This window comes from Arvicanthis niloticus, chromosome 10 (genome assembly GCF_011762505.2).
Source record: "Arvicanthis niloticus isolate mArvNil1 chromosome 10, mArvNil1.pat.X, whole genome shotgun sequence".
NCBI classification, from domain to species: domain Eukaryota; kingdom Metazoa; phylum Chordata; class Mammalia; order Rodentia; family Muridae; genus Arvicanthis; species Arvicanthis niloticus.
The window spans coordinates 21111081-21132817 of NC_047667.1; the positions used below are offsets into that span (position 1 = coordinate 21111081).

The 21737-nt window shown below is 51.8% G+C and overlaps 1 protein-coding gene across 5 annotated transcripts; it reads left to right on the plus strand.

The window, feature by feature from the left end:
• Positions 1 to 1256: 1256 nt before the first annotated feature.
• Positions 1257 to 21509, plus strand: Slc45a3 (solute carrier family 45 member 3). Of its 5 annotated transcripts, XM_076941143.1 has the most exons (7): positions 1290 to 1382; positions 7377 to 7507; positions 10119 to 10236; positions 15048 to 15442; positions 16142 to 16927; positions 17459 to 17724; positions 19822 to 21509. In XM_076941143.1, the coding sequence occupies exons 4-7, from the start codon at positions 15238 to 15240 to the stop codon at positions 20257 to 20259; spliced, it is 1695 nt and encodes a 564-aa protein (XP_076797258.1). In that variant the 5' UTR covers positions 1290 to 1382; positions 7377 to 7507; positions 10119 to 10236; positions 15048 to 15237; the 3' UTR covers positions 20260 to 21509. The 5 variants fall into 5 exon arrangements, with proteins under 5 accessions (XP_034369194.1, XP_076797257.1, XP_076797258.1 ...); XM_076941141.1 differs by lacking the exon at positions 10119 to 10236; XM_034513303.2 differs by lacking the exons at positions 7377 to 7507; positions 10119 to 10236 and having other exon boundaries at positions 1257 to 1382.
• Positions 21510 to 21737: the final 228 nt, after the last annotated feature.

Consider the following 21737-nt stretch of genomic DNA (forward strand, 5'->3'; position numbering starts at 1 on the left):
TTTTATTCCTTATCCTCCTACCCGGAGGTGCCTTTGTGGAACACTAGCTAGTTGCCTCTAACAGAACACAGAGGGAAGGACTTGCCCCGTGGTGCACACTGGTTAACACTGGGCTAACACTGCAATCCAGCACCACAGTGGCCAGTTCCCATCTAAGGTCAGCCAGGTCCTCCATGTCAAAAGCGTCTCCTGGGATTCTGTAGTGCAGATGGTCCCGGACCCTATGGATACCTGATCCATCTCAAGGTCTCAAGATAGCATGCTGTAGTATTTGTATGTAAAGCTGCACATTTCTTCCTGGGGACTTCATCACCCTGAGACATCACACACACTTAATATGATGTAAATGCTCACATAAGTAAGCTCCGGCTACACCTATCTTGCTCAGAGAGTAAGGACAAAGAAAAAAAGATCTGTTTATATTCATACCGAGATGATGAAAATAATCCTCAGTCCAACATATAATACATAACAACACATTTCCCTCTAATATTTTTATGATTACTCGAGTCTAGTGCACCACAAAAAAAAAAATCTGCAGAAATGTCTAGCCTGTGGTATTGAAGTCAACAAGTCGCCTAAATGAATTTCTCTCCACCTTATAAAATTCCATGGATGAAAGAGACACAATAAAGTCCCCAACCCCCACCCATGGTGTCAGCCTACAATTGCAATGCTCTGCCTCCCACCTGCACTGGTTTCCTGCGAGTCAAGGCACTTAGGAAACTTTGACTGGGAATATTTTGGTAGCAATTTATCACCTCCCCTTCCTTATACACACCCACAAGTAAAAGAAGAAAAAAGAGTTTGGAGTTTGTCTTTGAGTTGCAGAAAGGCATTGAGTCAGCTTTCTGATGGCAAGGAAAGTAGCTCGCAGAATGTGACAGATCCTTTCAAGGCATGGTCCAGGGCGGGTGGGTTGCAGCTGTGCCTGGACAGCAGGATGTCCAGAATGGCACGCGCGGGCAATGGTCGCAGACTGACTTGGGGAGCGGAGGGGAGGTACCCCGTGGAGCCGGGTAGTTTTTACCTAAATGTTTTGGTGGCGAGCGGCAGAGGGGGCGGTGCACAGCCCTAGGTAATGACAGGGCAGTCTAGGAGCCACGCGGGGGCTGCCCGTCCGGTCGCGACCAGAAAGGCGACTGCTTCTCCACCTCCCGCTTTCTTCCCTTGGGGACCGGCCCCACCCCTCCATCCCCTCCCAGCACCCCCCACCTCCGACCCGCCTCGCCCCGCCCCCCTCCTGGCAGCCCCAGCGCGCATGCTCTCTCCCCCCACTGAGTAACCTGGAGATTTAAAAGCCGCCCGCTGGCGCGCGTTGGGGAAGCAGGGGTCCGAGCTCGCACGCGCCAGCCCCAGGTGACAGCCGCGCGCCGGGCCAGGTAGGGGAGGGGCCGGTCCCGGCGGGAAAGGAGCGCGCGGGTGGCGGCGCTCGGCGGTGGCGTTCTGCACCCCGTGGGATGGGGCCGCTCCGTGGCGTCCCGGCCCTGCGAGAGCGGAGGCTCGCGGGGAGGGTGCGGCCCCTGACGGCCCGGTGCCCAGGGCGGGCGCCCGCTCGCGTCCGTGCTGAGTGCGTCTCCTCCGGGAGCGCTGTGCTGTGGCGCCCGCTGTCCCGGGCCGCGCGCGGAGGGCGGGATCGGAGCCTTGGAGTCCCCGGCCAGGCCGACGGGAGGGCCGGCCGCCCCTGCTGCAGCCTCCCGCCGCAGAGTTTTCTTTGGAAAGTTGCGTTTATTTCTTCCCTTGTCTGGACTGCGCCCGAAAGGGGCAGATGACTCACCGAGGCGCGCACGGTCTACACTTAGGGGAGCCCTGGAAGGGCCTTCAGCCGGGCGCCTTGGTCGGAGACGGAAGGGGACCCAGCTCTCTTGACCTGAGAATTGGAGCAAGGCTTTGGTGGGGTTGAGGCTGGGGTAATGAGTAGTATATGTGTACATGTGCGATTCTGCGCCCCCCTTCTCTGCCTCCGTTTACTTCTCCACCTGCGGAGAGTAAAGCAGCTCTGGCTGTGGCTCCTGTGTCCCGGGCTCAGGTGGGGATGGGGAGTACTCTGCAGCGCGAGAAAGCGCTAGGCGGGAGGCAGCACGCCCAGAGGAGAAACTCCAGGAGCTTGCAGGCTCCGCTCTTCCCTAGTCTCCATTCCCCAACAGGGAACCCTGTGGGTGCTCTGTCCCTTGACCTCCGACTCAGTCCCCTCCTTCATGACACACACTTGACTCGTCCAAGGCCACGGTGCTTCCTCTTTCCCTAGGAGTATGAATTGGAGGTAGGAAGAGTTTGGCCCGGTGGGTACTTGGTGAGAACTTGATGCTCGGCTGTGACAGACCCTATCCTATGCTGAAATTTGAATAGTCCAGCTAGGGCCTTGCAGACAGGCATGGAGTAGACATGGCTCAGACTGACTTGCTGGGTTCCTGGAAGCTTTACTTAGGAGGGTGAGGCTGTTAAGGTTTCTGACCTCTGTTTCCTATGTATGAAGCACAATCCCACTCCCAGAGTGTGCATCTTCGGCGTGGGCCCACGTGCCTAAGGTGTGGAGAACAGGTTGACAGATGGAGCAGGGAAGAGAAGGGCCCAGGAGCTATTAGCTGGACAGAAAGCTGAGGAACCACACAGAACACTGTGTCCTAGGGAGTAAGTGGGACAGGATTTGAACCCTCTGGCCTTTCTGTTGGATCCATTTCATTCCCTCATTCCTCCCTTATCTCCCGCCTGCCCCAGCTCCAGGGCTGTCCTGGAGCCAGGCTGCACTAAAAGTGCCCAGAAAATGGAGGTTGATTCACTGGATCAGTCTAAAGATCATAATACAGCTGTAGACATACAGGCCCCAGTTAGGGGCTTTGCCAAGAGAAGCTTTCCTATGTGTTTTTGGAGTGGAGGATGAAACCCACCCCCCCCCTTCCCCCCAGACCTCCTGGCTCACTGAGTAACCCTGAAGGAACAGAAGGAGGAACTGGATAAGGTCCTTGAGTAGTACATTATGCCCTGCAGGCTGGTGATTTGGGAAAAGATGTGTACTGGTCCCAAGCTAGCACTGGGCCTAGGCAGAGCCCTAGAGAGAGAAAGGCAGGAAGGGAGAGAAGAATGGTCCAAGGTCACTGAAGTTAAGACTGATTTCTGGTGGTAACCTCTGGACGGAAACCTTGTAGCATTTCAGGGATGAGAATACAGGCTGCCCAAAAGGTAGCTTGTCTTCCCTCAGCCAGCCATGCTCCCGTAGTTTCCAAGTAACTTGAACTTTTCAACCTTGTTGCAAACTTGGGGACCCGTGATGGTGACAATGATCATACTCTCTGCACAGCTTTGTTATTGAAGTCAATGACAACAAAACCACCCAGCCCTAACAAGGATAAACACAGTCTCGAAATATAACTTCATTAAATAACACAAGTAGAACTCAACTGTGGCTGTCTTTACCCTGTAAAGTGTGGTGGCTTACACCTGTAATCTCAGCACACTTGGGAGGCACAAGCAAGAGGATTGGGAGTTCAAGGCCAATTTGATTATGTAATGAGTTCCAGACCAGCCTGAGTTATGCGAGACTCTGTCTAAAACAAAACAAACAAACAAACAAAAAACCCAAAGAAACAAACACACACACACACACACAATTAAATCCCCTCAAAACAAAACCCATTTTGTTAAATGTAGAAAATGTTCATTTTAACTGTATTTATCACCTGTGTCTGGATGAATGGTCTGCAGATGGTTCAAGACTCTGGGAGCCCTGCTTTCTGGGGGTTTTTTGTTTGTTTTTTGAGGCAGTGTCTATGTAGTCAGGCTGCTCTTGAACTCACAACTCTGTCTTGACCTCCCTAGTGCTGGGATTATAGGTGTATGCCATCATGCCCAGCTTGAGCCCTATTCTTTTCATTTTTAAAGAGACTGTTCTAGGCTAACTTCTTTGAGAACAAGGTCTCCTGGGCTTTGGGAAGTTTAAGTAGCTAAGAGACTTGGTTCTAGCATGTGGCTTGAATCCATTTCCTCCAAAGTAAGTTATCAGTTTCCTGATTGTGTTTTCTCCTCTATAAACTGAGCGTACTAGGACCTGCCTTCCAGGATTTGGGGATTAAGGAGACCACCGCAGGTAAACCTCTGAGCAGAGCAGCTGTTTATGGAGAACTCAGTAACGGTCAGCTGCTGCTGGTTGGTGACAGGGGTGGCATCATTGTGGATTAACTTAGAAACTGGTTTCCTAGCCAGGCAGGGAACACCACCATATATAACTTACATAAGCCACTAGTAACGCATTTGCAATTGAATTCTGGGTCCAGTGCAAAGAACAGACCAAGACATAGTGGACATCTTGATCTCTTTCCCCTCTCTATACTTCCTGATGGGTTTTATGATTAGCGCAGAAACCGTTGCTTGCCTCCCTCCCAAGAGTATACTCAGGCTGGGGGAGGGTACTGCCAGGCAAAGGAGGTGAGTGTATGTCCCGAAAGGTTAAGAGCTTTCTATGTAGAAAGATTATAAGTTCTTTTAGGAAGACCATGTGGGGAGGGTGCCCTGCAGTGAGGACTTCTCTCTGACTTCTCTCTACAGCACTTGGGGGTCTGGGGAGAGGGTCTTTCATGCTATTCTTTGGTATCTACAAGGAAAAACCTGGCCTAGCTTTCTAGGCATGCATTCTGTCACTGAGTTAGATCCCCTAGCCCTCCCAGCCTAACTTCCTTTGACAAGCCAGTGGCCCTGTTTGCTGGACAGTGTGTGTGGAGGTTGGACCAGTTGGTACCAGGCCCAGCGTCTCAAATGCTGGTGCCACTTGACTCACAGCAAGAGTGCTGAGAGCTTTGTCTACTGTTGAATGTTGCTGCCTGGGGGCAGGGGCAAGGGACAGAGCTAGATCAGTGTCCTGATCTTTGACCAGAATTACCTGTTTAATCTCATTTTCTGCTATGTGGTCTGTGTTTCTCTTGCTTTCCTTGAGAGACTGGTGTGGGGAGCCTTTTTAATTCTAAGGTTGGAGATGCCCCTCTGTCTCTGCAGTTGGCTTTATTTCGATGTCTGCAAAGTGGAGGTTCTATTTGTGGGAATTAGATGTGCAATGTGTCTCTACCAGCAAAACTTGTGTAAACCAGATAGCTATTCAAAAGATGTTTGTTCTCGTTCCTTTAACTCTGGAAATCACTTTCTTTGGGGCACTGGGACAAGCCAGCACCAAGAAGGTAGGAAGCAACTTCTATCTCAACTTCCACTGGTTAACAAACCCACACCAGGCTAAATATCCAGCCAGATGGGATCCCTTCAGGACCAGGCAACCCCAGAGTGCTGTCAGCAACCCCCGAATCTCTAATGACAAGTGTATGTTGAACTAGCAAATAGTGTCCGAGCTAGGAGCACTTAGTCACTACAGGGCTGTAGCCATTGTAGATTCCCAGCTCCTGTTGCTGGAGATCCGTGCACCCGGATCCCAGAGTATCCCTGGCTGACTCCTGGACTCCCTGATCCAATCAAAAGTTTCCTGTAGGAATTGGTGTGGGACTTGAGCTGCGGAGGGTTCAGGTAAAGGGCGAAGGCTGTTCAGAAAGGGGAAGTAGCTGGAAGCAAAATCCAGCCAAGTGCCAGTAAATTCCTCTGTCCTGGGCCCAAGGAGGTGTGACCATCTAGGACACACAGGTCTGCGAGCCGGATCTGAGATCAGAACCCAGTTGTGTGGCTTTGGTTCTCATGTTCTTTCCTGTATCCCTCGCTGGAGAGGGGCCAATAGTGGGAGGGGTGAATGTGTTTGGAAATCCCACGCTCTAGGACCTATGCGCCCTTTCTGCATAGCACCTGCTTACCTTTCGTGACTCAGCCATATGTCCACTTCCTCCAGGGAGCCTTGACTATGCTGCCGCCACCACCATGCCCCCACTTAGCACGTGTACCGCCTTACTGCACATAGGTTGCACTTTATTGTATTTTTCTCTCCTGCCAAGGAGAACTGTCTGTACCCAGCACTTTCACTGCTGGGGGGCGGGGGGGGGAGATGGTAAACAGTTGTGGCTCAGTGAGTATGTTTTGGGGGCTCTTTGACATTTCTTTAGGGGTGCTTAGGTTGCATAGTGAGGTAGACTTCCTCTAAGGGTGGGTAGACTGGCTTGACAATAGTTTCTTTAGTCTTTTTTTTTTGTTTGTTTTGTTTTTTGTTTTTTTTTGTATAGCCTTGGCTGTCCTGGAACTCACTCTGTAGACCAGGCTGGCCTCGAACTCAGAAATCTGCCTGCCTCTGCCTCCCAAGTGCTGGAATTAAAGGCGTACACCACCGCCCGGCCTTTTAGTCTTTTTCTTAAGATTTATTTATTTTATGTATGTGAGTACACTGTCGCTGTCTTCAGACACACCAGAAAAGGGCATCAGGTCCCATTACAGATGGTTGTGAGCCACCATGTGGTTGCTGGGAATTGAACTCATGACCTCTGGACGAGCAGTCAGTGCTCTTAACCTCTGAGCCATCTCTCCAGCCCCCTTTTAGTCTCTTTGTACCTTGTTCACCTGAGTGATTGTTATTTCTGGATTTGGGAGTCAAACCAAGGGCCTATGTAAGCTCTATGAAGTCTCCACTGAACTGGGTCCTCAGTCTGCTTCGTTTTTGAGACAGGGTCTTACTGTGTAGTCCTGTCTGACTTAGAACTCACCATGAAGACTAGACTGGCCTCAAACTCATGGAGAGCCACATCCCTCTGCTGGGACTAGAAATGTGCCACTGATACCTGGCTTTTTTTTTTTTTTTTTTTATCTCTTTTGAAACAGGGTCTTGCTTTGTAGTCCAGTTTGGTTATTAGCTGTAGTCCTCCTGCCTCAGCCTCCCTAATGCTGAGGAGGTTTACAGGTATGTCCCTCATCTTTGAGACCACATTTCCACATAACTGGCTGACCCAGGGCTATTATTACAGATAGGCTGGTCACAGACCTGAATATCTAGACAGATAGAAGCCAAGAGACCAACAGATTTGCAACCCTGGAGGTAGGCCAGCCACCCAGAGCTGGTACAGCACCTTGTTGGAACACTCTGACCAGGGCCCTGCTCAGTTGTGCATTTGACCTAAATGCTCAGCCCCTGGCCTCTTCCCTGTGTACCTCACCTCCAGAGAGAGGCCAGGCTGAGGGAGAGGACTCTGATTGGCTGTGTGCACTATGGGAAGAGCTGCCCAGGCTGGCCTGGCTGAGTGGCAGGTGTCAAGTTCACAGAGAGAAAAGCTGTTGAAGTTTCACTTTGCAGAAGCTTTGGAAGGGTGCGAGGAAATTTCCGGTGACCTAGAGACTGAGCCAAGACCTCCATTGCTTCCCGCACTTCCCTTCCTCCTCTGTGGAGGACTTCGGGATTTTTTGGCACCCTGCTTTTATTGTGGACCAAGACAAGAAAGAATTTAGTTACTAATTTCTGCCATGAACAGAGTCCAGCTCCAGGAGAGAGGAGAGATGGCAGTTCTGTCCCTGAAGCCCTGCTTACTCGGCTGCATTTCAGGTGACTTCTGACCTTGGCACAGTGCTGGTATCTGAGCAGTGTGTGGACAGGTCTGATGGGGTAAGTGCTTCGGGGTGGGGGGGGGGGGGGAGACTCTTCCCCACTGGATCTACCTGACTCATTGGTGAAGACTGACTGACAAACTAACTTCTCCCTAAAGCCCTGTGGCCTTGTCACTGGGCACCTGTCCATGAGATCACCCTACCAGAGGCTCGGGACAGGTGCTGGATCACCTAACCGTACCCCTTAGACAATAGCTAGATTACCTCTCAGTTTACAGGTATGGAAACTGAGTCCTAGGGTAGTAACTTTCCTGCGTTACATAGCTATCAATGTCTTTCTGACTCCCAGTTCAAAGTGTTTTCCAGAGTTTTTGAAAGGTTGCAAATTTCCTGGTTTGAGTTTTTCAACCTTGGAAGCGTTAAGTTCTCCGAAACTAACATTTCCTTCTTGTGAGCTAAGAATATGAAATACCAGCTCTGTATGGTAGACTTTTATTAAGAGGTCTACCAAGCACTGGGTGGTGGCGGCTCATGCCTTTTAATCCCAGCACTCCCAGGCAAAGGCATATAGATCTCTTGAGTTCGAGGCCAGCCTGATCTACAGAGTGAGCTCCAGGCAGCCAGGGCTACACACAGAAATCTTGTGTGGAAAACCCAAACAAACAAAAACAAACCAAAACAAAGCTCCTGGCATGTGCTAAATACCCCCTGGGCGATTGGTAGGGTCAGCCATTGGCCTACTTGTCCCTGTGGGTGGAAGCATCTGTCTGGTAAGGATGGGATAGCCTTTCCTCTTGCAGCATATCTGTGGCACTGACCTCGCTCACCTGTTGGGGCCAGCACCTGGGAAGGTGTTTACATTCTTAGCATTCCTCTTGCCACTGGGGGCTGCTGAGATCTGGTAAGAGGCCTTGCAGATGAAGCTGAGGAGAAAGGCAGAATTGATTTTTCCAACCACTGTGTTAGGACAGGACAAAGCCACACCCAGGTTCCCTCTACCAAAGGCCCTTCGTATCCTTCTCCTCATATACTACATAGTTTCTAAGTTGTGGTTTGTCGGGTTTTGTTTTTTATTGCGTTAAGGATGGGATTCCAGAACATTCTGCATGAGAGACAAGCACTTTACCACTGAGCCATACCTGCTGCTTAAAGTCAGTGGTATTAAGTTCCATCCATGAAATGGGCATGCAACTTGTATCCCTATCAGCCAGTGGCTGGCAGAGTAAACTGATTGGAAGGGGGCCTGGCATGCACCAGTCACCCAGGGAGCTACAATTATAAATTGTAAATGTGGAAACTAAGGGTCAGTAGGTCAAGTTACAAACAGACTCAAACTGGCATCAGATCCAGGTCCATCCAGCTGACCCCTAAAAGCTATATCACTATGGAACCTGCCAGGGTTCGGTTTGGCCATATTCAGTTTTCCAGCCCCAGGGGTAGAAGAGGGTTCCTGGTAGAAGACTAGTGCCTGTCCTGGTATGGAGAGCACACACACAGCATGACCTTGGGTGGCAGCTGTTGTCAGCAATGAAGTCTGGTTGGGGGAGGCCCAGGTGCCTGGAAACAAAATGCATGTGTGTGTTGCCTGTCACTAGGGGAGGCCAGGAGACCTCCAAGGGTACTTCAGCCTCAGCTTAGGCTGGCCAAGGTGAGGTTCAGGCCAGCCCCAGAGTCTTTGTCACTAGATTGGAGAGAGGAGGGGAGGGGAGATGTTGCAGGCTCCAGGAACTGCCTGTTGTCCCTTTCCCTCCCCCTCCCCCAACCTCCAGCATTTGTTTCCGTCCTGAAGCTGCACAGTGCTCTTAGACACCGCAACAAAAGCAACTTTCCTCCACGCCACTGCCACCTGTTGGGTTTTCACACATTTCGAGTGAGTGGGGGGAGGGAGCCGTTGCCCTTTTCCCAGTGTCTCTGGTGTGCCCCTGCTGCCCCCCCAGGGCCTGGGATTCTCTTTGCTGCCCGGTTGTGACAGGGCTCCCGAGCAGGAGGAGGTGGGGGGCCGGCAGCAGCTGGAAGGGGAACTGAGTGGGAAGGGGCCAGAGCTGGCAGCAGGGGAGGGTTTGATGGATTACTCTGCAAGCCCAGAGGTTTCTCCCTAATCCCCCTTTGTGTCCCGGCCTGCAGCCCCTCACTCTCTCTGACAAGCTGCTAAGCAGAAGGCTTCCAGTCTGAGGGAAGAAAAGGCAGCTCAGCAGGGTGAACTCTAAATCCCTGGCCTCCCAGCCACGGGGGAGGCAGGAGCTAGGGAACCTGCCCAGGGTGGGGCCGGGTTCCCCTTCCCTCTGCCCAGCCCTGCTCTTTGTTAGGATTCCCTCAAAGTGAAGAGGTTGCGTTGTGAGGGGGTCCTGAAAAGTCTGTGAGGTAGTGCGGTTTGTGAAGTTACTGTTGAGTTTTTCTCGGGCGGGATGGGATAAACAGAGCCCTCCCTCCGTGTTTGGAAATAATTGGCCTCAGAAACTCAAAGGCTGAGTGGTAGGTTGAAAGGTATCCAAGCTCAGTAGTCCCGCACTTCATCTCCTCGGTCGTCTCCCAGCAGCCCAGGTAGAAATTTCCAGAGTACCTGTGCAAGGTCTGCAAGAGAAGGTTGTAAAAGGGCAGGCTCAATACCTCATAGGGACCATTTTGCTTTTCTTTTCTTTTCTTTCTTTCTTTTTTTTTTTTTTTTTTAGGTGTTCCCAAGTTTCCTTAAGATGCTACCTTGAGGATCTAGCTGTACTTTGGTAGTGCAGTGTGCCAAGTTTTATTAGGCAAGGCTCATGGCATTGGCCTCCTGGGACTGAGGCAAAGGTATGGGTAGTAAGGGTTTCACACTGGGAAACACTCATACCCCAGAGAGCCATGCTTTCTGCTGCTAGCCTAGAGGGTCTTGCTCAGCTTGCAACGAAGCACTGAATCCAGTCCACTTTGGAGGAGCAGGGCTCCCCACGCCTTTTCTCTCTAGCCTTGTCTGGAGTGGGCCGGGGAAGTTGAACTGTAGAGATCAACCCCTTTCTCTGGCCCTGCCTTGATGCGAGATATCCCCTTACCAGGATTCTCTCTGTCTGGGAAGGACAGTGGCTTGTAGTGAAGGATATCCAAGTACGTTTTTTAGCTTCCAGAGGAACCCAGCCTGTGAGAAAGCAGCCCTCTTTGTGAGTGCGGAGGGAGGACACAGGGTCGCAGAGCCTGCGGGGTCAGGGTGGGGGCTGAGGCCGTTTGATGTGCCTGGGCGGGAGTGTGGGGGACTCTGGCATGCATAAAGGGGCCATAGAATTGCTGTCTGACAGTGGCGGGGCGGGGCCTGTCCCCAGACTCTGCTGCCTGTGGCCTCTTGTCAGCAGAGGGTATCTGCTCCCCCTGCTCCACCTCAGCCTTGTGGGGTGGCAGGAGCCCCTTTGAAAGCCCTCAAAGGCCTCTTTATGTGTCCTCTGATCCTCCCTTTCCTTACTGAGCTACGAAGGGCTCTGCTCATTGGGGTCACTTTCCTGTGCTGGTCTCCACTCTGTCTTTTGAGTTTTGGACAAAGTTCAGGCCAAGTTTGTTCCTGTGACTGTTTCACTTCCCTAGGCTGCCTGCTGGGGGTGACGGGAAGCATTTTGGGCCATTCAGATCTATCTGGTCCCCTCACTGGTGTTCTGGTTAGGCATCTCTTAGGTGTGTTTGGGAGGAAGACTTAAGCTTCCTGTCCCTTAAGCATCCCCTTCGGCTGCATCTATCCATTCATTCTTTGCACACACATTTCCTAGGTCCCTGGTCTTGCTGGGTGGGTATCAAAGAGTTGCCTGCCCTGAGGTTTGGTGTGTTACATCATAAGATTCACAGAAGTGTATAGAGTCCAGTTTCACTGACACTCCCCAGCCTGTCTTTTCAGGCTTTAGTTCTGATCCCCAGAAGGGTCTGAAAGGTCCACACAGTCTTTCTGGCTGGGCCATGGAGGACTGACCCACAGAGGAGGGGAGAAGTTTGAAGCTTGAGAAGGATTTCTGTACCCGCAAGGCTGCCCATGCTTGTCCTTCCTCCCATGACCTGGTCAGCCTTCCTCTGCCCTCCTTTTCCTGTCCCCTCCTCTCCAGGTGAGCAGTCTGAGGCTGGTTCCCTGGTTGATCTTCTGTTTGCCAGACCAAGTCCTCCAGAAGTAGTGGGGAAGAGACTTGGAAAGTCTCTGAGGCTGGAAGGTCCCCACTACTGGAGCTAGGGGCTCACTGTGAGCTGGAGGGTTAGTCCGTGTGGCCTTGCCTGTGTTTGTTAACTCCAAGAGGATGGGGAAATCCAGACTAGAAGGGGCAACTGTGGTGATCTGTCTCTCTCCAACTTTGATGAGAGCCCACTTTGACACTGCTGCCAGAGTGGCCCTGGGCTTCTGTCTTGGTATCCAGAGCAAAGGGCCCTGTGGGTAATTCTGTCAGCTGGAGTCAGTGCATGGGGCGGTCTACAATAGGGTTGGCATAATTGGAGCAGGGAGGCAGTTGAGAAGAGTGGGACATTGAAGACAAGAAAGAAGGGGAACAATGTTCTTTTTTTGGGGGGGGTGGGATTCCTTGTGGGCTCAGAAAAGTTGGGCTCTCAGGAGTGTCTGCATCTCCAGGGCAGGGTAGGTATGAGAAGAGGGAGGGCGGGCTCAGCAACTCAAAGTACAGGGGTCTGGGACCTCCCTATCTTCCACCCCACTCATACCTATGAGTTGTGTGTGCCCCGGTCCAGACCCCAGACAACAGGCGGAGACTCTACAGAGTGGAGAAGAAGCAGTCTAGCTCAGGAGCTGCCTGGGTTCTAGGAGGATGGGGGAAATGCGCATGTTCGTGTTGCCCAGTGTCCTAAGAGCTCCCCATTCCTACTCACTAGCATGCTGGAGGACTGAGGGAGAGCTGCCTGAAGGGAGGGGAGGCAGGGGAGGTGACCCGACTAGCAGAGAATGTAGGCCTTACAGAATGAGGGCAGGTTTATGGGTGAGGTTGGGTCTGGCAAAGTCTCTATTTGCTCAAGGAGGACCTGGTCCCTTAAACCCAGAGCAGGTGAGAGCCCCAGTCCCTCCCAGAGTAAGGGTGGAGAGTAAAATGGCTAGAAGTCTTTTACCCCAGAGCCTGCCCCTCTAGAGGGAAGCTTTCCCTCTGATCACTAGGACAAGGGGAGGAGCCAAGTTGAACCCAGAGTAGCCCAGCTAAAACTGAGGTCTGTCCAGTGCCTCCACTTCAGGACTGTGCAGGTCAATATTTTATCTTCCTTTTTATGACACCCTTTTATAAGCCCTACCCTTTAGCAAAGTGGAGGGAGCTCTCCATTGCGCAGATTTATTTCCAGTCCTGTATTTCCTAGTCTTTCAGCAGCTGAGCCTCAGAGGGCCAATATGGTTGTGACCTACCATGTGGTTGTGGAGAATTGAACTCAGGACCTCTGGAAGAGCAGCCAGTGCTCTTAACTGCTGAGCCATCTCTCTAGCCCCAGAGAGCCAATTTGGATTGGACAGGTCTAACTCAGGTTGGTCCACAGTGCCTGGTCTCTGCTTAGTGCCTGTGACTTGCTTTGTAACCGGCAGGGTACCAGGACCCCATGGGGTCTGATGTTAGTGGAAAAGATAAAAGTGCCTCTTCTCTGAAGCTAGCTAGCAAAGGAGATGTCTGGAGGGAGCTGCAGCCTCCTCAGCCCTCCCCTTCACTGAGTAGCCACTCCTCATCAGCAATCATGGGGTTGATTGGTGAGGAGTGGGAAGGTGTCCCAGTGGGGGGTGGGGTGTAGTGGCAAGTTTTGTCTCCTCTTTTTTTCATCTGGGGTTAATGCAGGTTAGCAGGCTCTTGGCTTTTCTCACCAAGGCCTGCCCTCAGTCTCCCAGTCTCTTAGTATACTTTGATGCTGATTTGAAGTGTGTGTGTGTACATTTGTAGTGGTGCAGGATTGACCCCAAGGCTTTACATATGTTAGGCACTAAGTCACACCCAGCCCTGTCTTTAACCTAAGGGCTCACTGTGTATGTAGTTCAGACTGGCCTCAAATCAATGATCCCCCTGCTTCAGTACTACAAGTGGGCTACCCCACCATGTCCCTACTTTCACAGTTTGCATAGTAGGCAGCAGCGGTGCCATCTCCAGGAGGCAAGCCCTGGAGGTTACTTACCCAGCAGACCCAGTAACTGGCGAGTCTGTGCTGGATGTACTTGTTTGTGTGAGTGGGGCCAGAGGTCAACTAGGAAGTGACGCATCCCACTAGTTCAGGGCTCGTTGGCATCCTCTCAGATGCCACCAATTAATATATAACTGTTGAGATCTTGGCTCATGTCCCGTGTTAGGCGGGGATTGAGGGATGGTCCCAGCTGGTTGTAGCGACTGGGAAGTAATGTGTGGGTGGGATGGACTATCTTCCTGCCTCCTGTGAACTTGAGGGAAAACTCAAGGGAGAGATTGTTGTTTAGGCTTAGACTCACCAAGAGGAACTCTCTGTCAGTGACAGGTTGAAAGCCCACTTAAGGAACTGTATCCTTTCTTCTTCCTTCTTGTCTCTGTCCTGGAGTGTGGGGTTACTGTGTAACATGGCTCAGGACCAGGAAGTAGAGACTAGGAAGTACCCCTTTGTTTTACTTCTGAAAATGTTCTGTGCACATATTTATGTACGTGCTTTATGTACTTGTTTATGTGAGTGAGGGCCAGAGGTCAACTTGCCGACGTCTTCCTTGACACTGGAGTTTGTTTCTGGAGACCAGGTCTGTCACTGAGCTTGGAGCTCACCAGTTGGCTAGACTGGCTGGCCAATGAGTTACAGCCATCTGCCAGATTCCACCCCAGGAATGGGTTAGACAAATGCTGCCACAGTGGCTTTTTCATAGTGCTGGGGTCAGATCCTTACGGTTTTTTTTTTTTGTTTTGTTTTGTTTTGTTTTTGTTTTGTATCAGGCACTTTGCCAGTTGAGCCACCCCCGCCCCTGCCTGGAAATATTTGTGTGTGTGTAATGTATCTATATGTTCAGCTCATGCGTACATGTCTCTGTGTGCACAGAGGCAGGAGATTGGTAATCAGATGGCCTCTTCAATGGCTCTCCACCTCATTGTCTGAGACTGGGTCTTCCACTAAAGCTGGGCTTCACCAACTCTGCTGGCTATCCCTGGAATCCTTGTGTTTCCACCTTCCAGCCCTGGGATTGCAGGGATTACATGAATTACCATGCCCAGCTAAACTCATAGACTCATGTTTGCACAGTGAACACCAACTGAGCCACCACTCAGCCCCAGAACTGTCACTTTTAACAAGAATCAAATGGCTCAGCTTGGGACGTTGGACAGCAAAGCAAATGAATTGGGCCTGGCGGAGGGTGTCCTAGGCCACCTTGAAAGCCAGTCCTGAGTTCCTCCAAAAGGGGCAATTCCAGAGTTGCTTCAGAAGAGAGGAGATGATATCTGCTTGGCCTTGGGGTGGGCTGAGGTTCAAGTGTAATTTCTCTTATTAATTACATCAATGGTAGACTAATATTAACATGAGCCTTTTGACAGAGCTTCCAGGTCAGGGGCACCTGAGCATAGGGTTATATCACTGGCCTGCAGACGAGCCGGATTCAGAGTACGTGAAGCAAATCCTAGAGACCTGGTACCCGAGACACAACATTTCATGTGACTGTGACTGTCCTGCCCTTCTAGGATCCGACTGATGAGATGTGTTCCCATCAAGCAAGGCATTAGATGGTGACATGTTTAGCGTGGGATGAGATGTCGAATTGGCACTAAAGGGCTGGCCGAAATGGGAGCCTGGCTGCATCCTCGGAGGTTGGTGCTAGCAAGGAGGAGAAGCCACGGCAGGGCTGATTCAAAGCAGCTGTGGAGTGTGTGAATGGCTCCTGGACCCCGACCTGCCTTATCCATCATGATCCAGAGGCTGTGGGCCAGCCGTGTGCTACGGCATCGGAAAGCTCAGCTCCTGCTGGTCAACCTGCTCACCTTTGGCCTGGAGGTGTGCCTGGCTGCTGGAATTACCTATGTGCCACCCCTTCTGCTGGAAGTGGGGGTAGAGGAGAAGTTCATGACCATGGTGTTGGGTGAGTCACTTCATCTTCTTTTCTTCCTGCTCTGGTGTCCATCTGGGGCTGGGCTGTAGGCAGCATTTCCCTTGTCCAGGGAGTGGCTCAGAGGGAAGTGCCTGGTGGGGGTGTGTGCATTACCAGTTCTCATTTACACCCCACAGCCCTTGAGGACAATTCACTTTACACACATGGAAAGGGATGCTTTGGGAAGGCTAGGTTTGTCTTATTTAACCCAGCTGCTATATCTGTTGATCAGTAGAACTGAGACTTCACCACAGTCTCCTAGACTCTCTTTCCTGGGCACGGGACAGGTGGTGTAGGTTTCCGAAACTGAGACCAAACTCATCAAGAACCACAGGAGGTCAGTGGCTGCTCTGTGGCTTTCCTCTGTAGCTTCCTTCCTCCAGGGAAAGGATGGCTCATGAGGATACAGACTCTGGGGTCTGGCTGCTTGTAGAAACCCTGCTTCTAACCCACAGTAGACCCGAGTCTTTGCATAATATTGCTTCTTAGGAGTGGCATGGCTGCCACCGTTTCCTCCTCTGAAAACAAGGTGTTTATAACACCCACACTGGGAGGAGCAGAGTCTCTGTGAACTCTGTATGGGGTCTTGCCTCAGTGTGATCTGTTGTTGTGTCTTCTTTTCAGAGTTAGCTCCTTTTTCCCTCTTGTCCCTTTGTCCTGATGGCTGATTTGTGCTGTTTGTCCTTGCAGGCATTGGCCCAGTGCTGGGCCTGGTTTCTGTTCCACTGCTAGGCTCAGCCAGTGACCAATGGCGTGGGCGCTATGGCCGCCGGAGACCCTTTATCTGGGCTCTGTCCCTGGGTGTCCTGCTAAGCCTCTTTCTCATCCCGAGGGCTGGCTGGCTGGCAGGGCTGCTGTACCCAGATACCAGGCCCCTGGAGTTGGCCCTGCTGATCTTTGGAGTGGGGCTGCTGGACTTTTGTGGCCAGGTGTGCTTCACTCCACTGGAAGCCTTACTCTCCGACCTCTTCCGGGACCCAGACCACTGCCGCCAAGCCTTCTCTGTCTATGCCTTCATGATCAGCCTTGGGGGCTGCCTGGGCTACCTCTTACCTGCCATTGACTGGGACACCAGCGCCCTAGCCCCCTACCTGGGCACTCAGGAAGAATGCCTCTTTGGCCTCCTTACCCTCATTTTTCTTATCTGCATGGCAGCCACTCTGTTTGTGGCCGAGGAGGCAGTACTGGGCCCGCCCGAGCCAGCAGAAGGGTTGTTGGTCCCCTCGGTGTCACGCCGATGCTGCCCGTGCCACATTGGCCTGGCTTTCCGGAATCTGGGTACCCTGTTTCCCAGGCTGCACCAGCTGTGCTGCCGCATGCCTCGCACCCTGCGCCGGCTTTTTGTGGCTGAGCTGTGCAGCTGGATGGCACTTATGACTTTCACACTGTTCTACACGGACTTCGTGGGAGAGGGACTGTACCAGGGTGTACCCAGAGCGGAGCCAGGCACCGAGGCCCGGAGACACTATGATGAAGGTGAGTCTTTAGCACCAGTGGAAGCTGCCCTGCAGAGGACAGGTCAGGGTTGGGAGATGCTCACAGCCTGGGCCTTGGCTGGTGACTCTACCCTGGGCCCCATCCCCCTATCAATAAAGGAAAAGGATCTATCTATGTGCAGTGGCTCATGAACACAGCTGCTATCTTTGTTGTCTCAGTAGGGCTTCTGGGTCTATATGGCTCCAGTTCCATTAGGCCTTTGTGCTCCCTGCCTGCTTCCCAGAAACTCACCATGCCTTCTAGTTCAGGCATTCCACAGAACTGTCTTAGAGCCAGGCTGGGGGCCATTTTGTGATCCTCACCCCTCCTCCCTTACACACCTTGAACCTCTTTCTTAGAAATTTTCCTCTGCCCTCCCTCGACAGCCCCTGGCCACATTCAGTAATTACAACCTAGATATCAGTTGTGGGCAGGTGGGGAGGGCCCTGGGGATCGGTTGCCCATGGTTACTAGTCTCTAGCTCCCCTCAGATTGTGTAGGGTCCTTACCCCACTTCTTCCCTACCCCCAGGCATTCGAATGGGCAGCCTGGGGCTCTTCCTGCAGTGTGCCATCTCCCTGTTCTTCTCCCTGGTCATGGACAGGCTGGTGCAGAAGTTCGGCACCCGGTCAGTCTATCTGGCCAGTGTGATGACCTTTCCTGTGGCTGCCGCTGCCACATGCCTGTCCCACAGCGTGGTCGTAGTGACAGTCTCAGCTGCCCTCACCGGGTTCACCTTCTCAGCCTTGCAGATCCTGCCTTACACGCTCGCCTCCCTCTACCATCATGAGAAGCAGGTACTTCCATTGGCTAAGTACAGGCTGGGGGGCGGGCTGACAATATGATGTCTGACGAGAGACGTTGGAAAAAACTCGGCTTTCTCTGACCAGAGAGGACAGCTGGGGCCAGAGGCTACAGCCGCTGAAGAAGTGTAGATTAGATTCTAGGAATGACTTCCTGGCTTTAGAACTAGAAAGCACTTGAGTGCATGATTGCAGGAAGTGCGGAGTCCCTCACGAGGAATCCTGGAGAATAAGCATACAACGGAAGTCCTTTATTCCGGGCTGTATTATTATATCCAGAGGTGGAGTGTGGTTCCCTGGCATGTGGCTGCAGCAGGTGGCAGTGGGGACAGCCTGGCCTTAGCTGTTCTTGCAGAGAGGCAATGTGATCAATCTATATCCTGCTTGCTGCAAGATAGAGGAGGCTTCCTCCTGCCCCTCTTTCTGGTTTACCTTCTAATCCTCTGTCTCTCTCTCTGTCCCCCCCCCCTCCTCTCCCTGCTTTCCTCCTTTGCTTCCATTCCTTTTCCTCAATCCCCTCAGTACATATCTGAGCCTGACATACTGAGTTTGTTAACCTGAGTACTAAACTGGAGGTGGGGGCGCTGGCACCTTGTTGTGTCCACACTAACCAGTTCCTGCAGAAGGCCCTCTTCCTTGGGAGGCTTCCTGACTTAAACAGCATGCTCACCCTGTCTCCTGCACTATCCTCACTGAGCTTTAAGGACCTGGATTCAGAACTCTACCAGAAGAAGCACAAGTTGGTGTAGCTTAGGGGAGAGACCACAGGCCTTCCCTACCACAGTTTTCAGAGTTAGGAAAGACTTGCCCATAGCTAGTAGGCGGGCTTGTTTGACAGTAATTTGCAGGGATGTGGTGGGGGTGGGCTGGTAATGGGAATCTGGTCCCTCCTATTGGCTCTCAAGGAGCTCTGGACTGATGCTTTAAATGCTGCTGTCCAAAGATGAGGCTTGAGCACCTGTGGTTATGCCAGGACTAGCCTTCTCTCTGTATTAGCCTTCCTCTGTCTGTCCTGAGGACCTCTCCAGTGTCCAGCTTCACTGGTCTTTGCTTGGATGGATGGCAGGCAGGAAAAATGGTCTATAGTATCAGCTGGGGACAGACGTGGTCTTGCATACTGTCCAACCATCCTTTACCACTTCCTGAGTTATGGGATGTGTTGAGTTGTGGGTTTCTCTGGCATTGCCTGGGAGCTTCCAGCTCTCTGGTGCAGCCAGCCCCAGCAGCCTTCTGTGCTAGACACTGCCTGGCACAGGGACCAGTATGGGGTAAGACTTTATCTTGTCCTTCAGTAAGTAGGAGGCCCTCAGGCCATTGGGGCTTAGAGTTGGTGGAGGGTGGCAGTGGTGGTCAGTCAGACATGTGTTCTCTAGTCTCAGGCAGCCTACAGGAAGAAACTGAAGTTTTAGGGTCAGACATCTGGGCTGTGGAGGTCACCAAAAAAATATCTCCCTGCTGCCTCTCCCTTTTGCAGGCCCAATTACTGGGCTCTCCCTGGCCAAAGGCCAAGGCAGTGACCTCATGTTGGACAGTTATCTCTAGCCAGGCCTGGACCCTAGATGGGCAGGACAGTGAAGACTTCCCTATGGCCCAGTGGAAGAAAGGGTGTGCGGGGGTTTGAGGTGGTCTGTGTGGAAGGAACTTGGGACTTCACAGGCGTCTCCTTTGGGTTCTTTGGTTGTTTTTTTTTTTTTTGTTGTTTGTTTGTTTTTTTGTTTTGTTTTCTTTTTCTTTTTTCTTTTGTGTCTTGATTCTGTCTGTCTCATTCTTCCTATCTTTTCTAGAGGGTTCTGCACTTTTCTCAGCCTGTGGATCTGAGTTGACTTGTATGTTATAAGAAAAAGCTAAAATAGACTTCAGGCTTCAGATTTTTCCCTTCTCCCAACCATGTTAAGTGGTGGTAGGGTCTGCTTAGGGTCCACATCAAGTAGCCTCTCCTCAGGTTTTGGAGTTTTGTTTTTTTTCCCCCTGAAAGCCAGTTGCCTGGTTTCCTATAGCTCCTGATTAGAGGCAGTGAGAGCCTGTTGTATCCGGGAATCCCTGTACCTGGATACACACCTATCTTTGTTTCCTTTGTGTCCCCACCCTCAGGTGTTCCTGCCCAAATACCGTGGGGACGCTGGAGGTGGCAGCAGTGAGGACAGCCAGACAGCCAGCTTCTTGCCAGGCCCTAAGCCAGGAGCTCCCTTCCCCAATGGGCACGTGGGCCCTGGCAGCAGCAGCATCCTGGGGCCTCCACCTGCACTCTGTGGGGCCTCTGCCTGCGATGTCTCCATGCGAGTGGTGGTGGGTGAGCCACCTGAGGCCAGGGTTGTTACTGGACGGGGCATTTGCCTGGACCTTGCCATCCTGGACAGTGCCTTTCTGCTGTCTCAAGTGGCTCCATCCCTCTTCATGGGCTCCATTGTCCAGCTGAGTCACTCTGTCACTGCTTATATGGTATCAGCTGCAGGCTTGGGTCTGGTCGCCATCTACTTTGCTACACAGGTAGTGTTTGACAAGAACGACTTGGCCAAATACTCAGTGTAGAATTCTGTAAGGTATCAAAGAGAGGGTCGGCTTCACTGGTTCTCAGCCCTGGAGGGCTGCAGAGTCAGCCTCTCCAGGTCTTTGTCACCTAAGTAGCTCTCTGCTGCCATCCTAAGGCAGCGAGATGTATAGTTGCACAGATAGGAGCCGGAGCCTGGCTGGCCTACTGGCAGCTTCCCACAGGGATGTTGGTCTGAAGTTCTGCAGGCATGCAAATGCGGTCTGTACAGGTGCTTTATTAAGGCTCCAGGTTAACAGCTAACCTCCTGCTTGAGTCACCAGAGGAAGGATTTTAGGGGACCTGAATGAACTTCCCTCCAAGTCCCTTGTCCAGATTCTGCCGCTGTTGCTCTTGCATGGGGGTTTCTTGTAAGAAGCTCTCCTCCACAGGGTTTGGCAGGGTGCAAGCTGGAAGGAGGAGCCCTAGCAGGCAAGATGAAACCCCGTGATACACAGCACTGCCTTTCTGCTGAGTCCCCCACCCCCCTTGTTTCAGGAAATGGCTCAGCTTGTTAGCCCTTCTGTGGCCGTCAGGAGACACAGGCCTTTAAATATTTAATTTATTTATTTAACAAATGAGAAGAAAATTCATTCCCAGCCTCTTTTTTATGTTGTGCCTAGGAGATGAGTAGGGTGGGACCCCCCCAAAAACTGGTTCCCCTAAAACAGCTGGTCACTGTGCTAGATATTGCCAGACCCCTCTTCTAGGGTGATAGATATGGTCCCCCAAACTGCCCAGCCCAGTACCTTGGGCAATCTATTCATCCTAATTGAGAGCCATAAGATGTCCCTACTCAAGGCTGGGCGTTGAGGGCAAATGGAATGGGGCCCAAGGTCCCTACAGCACACCAAATCCCAGTTTTCTCTGGACCCAGTTTGGCTCCCTGATTGTTCACTGCTCCCTATGGGAATGGACCATGACGAGATTACCCTTCCAAGTCTATCCAGTGGCTCCATGACCTCCCTATGGGGCTTTTTGGACCCTAAGCACAAATGCGGTTCCTTGAGCCTCTGCCCATCTCAGCCTCTGGGGCATATCTGTCACAGCCTGGGGGATCTCACACAAACTCAGGAGTACTCCCCGCCAGAGCCAGTGAGCTCATCATGTCTAGGGGGATTTCAGTGCTGATTGCAATAATGTTATCTATGTCTTATTTATTTAGCAGAGTAAATATTTTATACTGTATGTGATAAATCAGAGTATAATGTTTATGGTGATGAAATTAAAAGCTTCGTATATGTTTACTTGATAGGTGTTTGTCTTTTCTGTGGGCAGAGGAGGCTGTTCTAAAATCATTGTTCCTGGGGGATTCTTAGCTTTAGCAGCGTCAGTTCCCACGCTTGGCCAGCAGATGGAGCCATGGACCATCACCCAGGTGCAGGTAGAGGGCAGTAAAGGCAACACTGCAATTTTCTTTTTCAAAAGGGGTCACAGAAGATGGAGCATGCACAGCAAGACCGCTAGAGTGCAGCTGGCA

Coding starts and splice junctions, on each gene's coding strand:
- Slc45a3 (XM_034513303.2), top strand. CDS start 15,238: ATGGCTCCTGGACCCCGACCTGCCTTATCCATCATGATCCAGAGGCTG. Junction 15,443..16,141: donor GTTCATGACCATGGTGTTGG/GTGAGTCACTTC, acceptor TTGTCCTTGCAG/GCATTGGCCCAGTGCTGGGC. Junction 16,928..17,458: donor CCGGAGACACTATGATGAAG/GTGAGTCTTTAG, acceptor CCCTACCCCCAG/GCATTCGAATGGGCAGCCTG.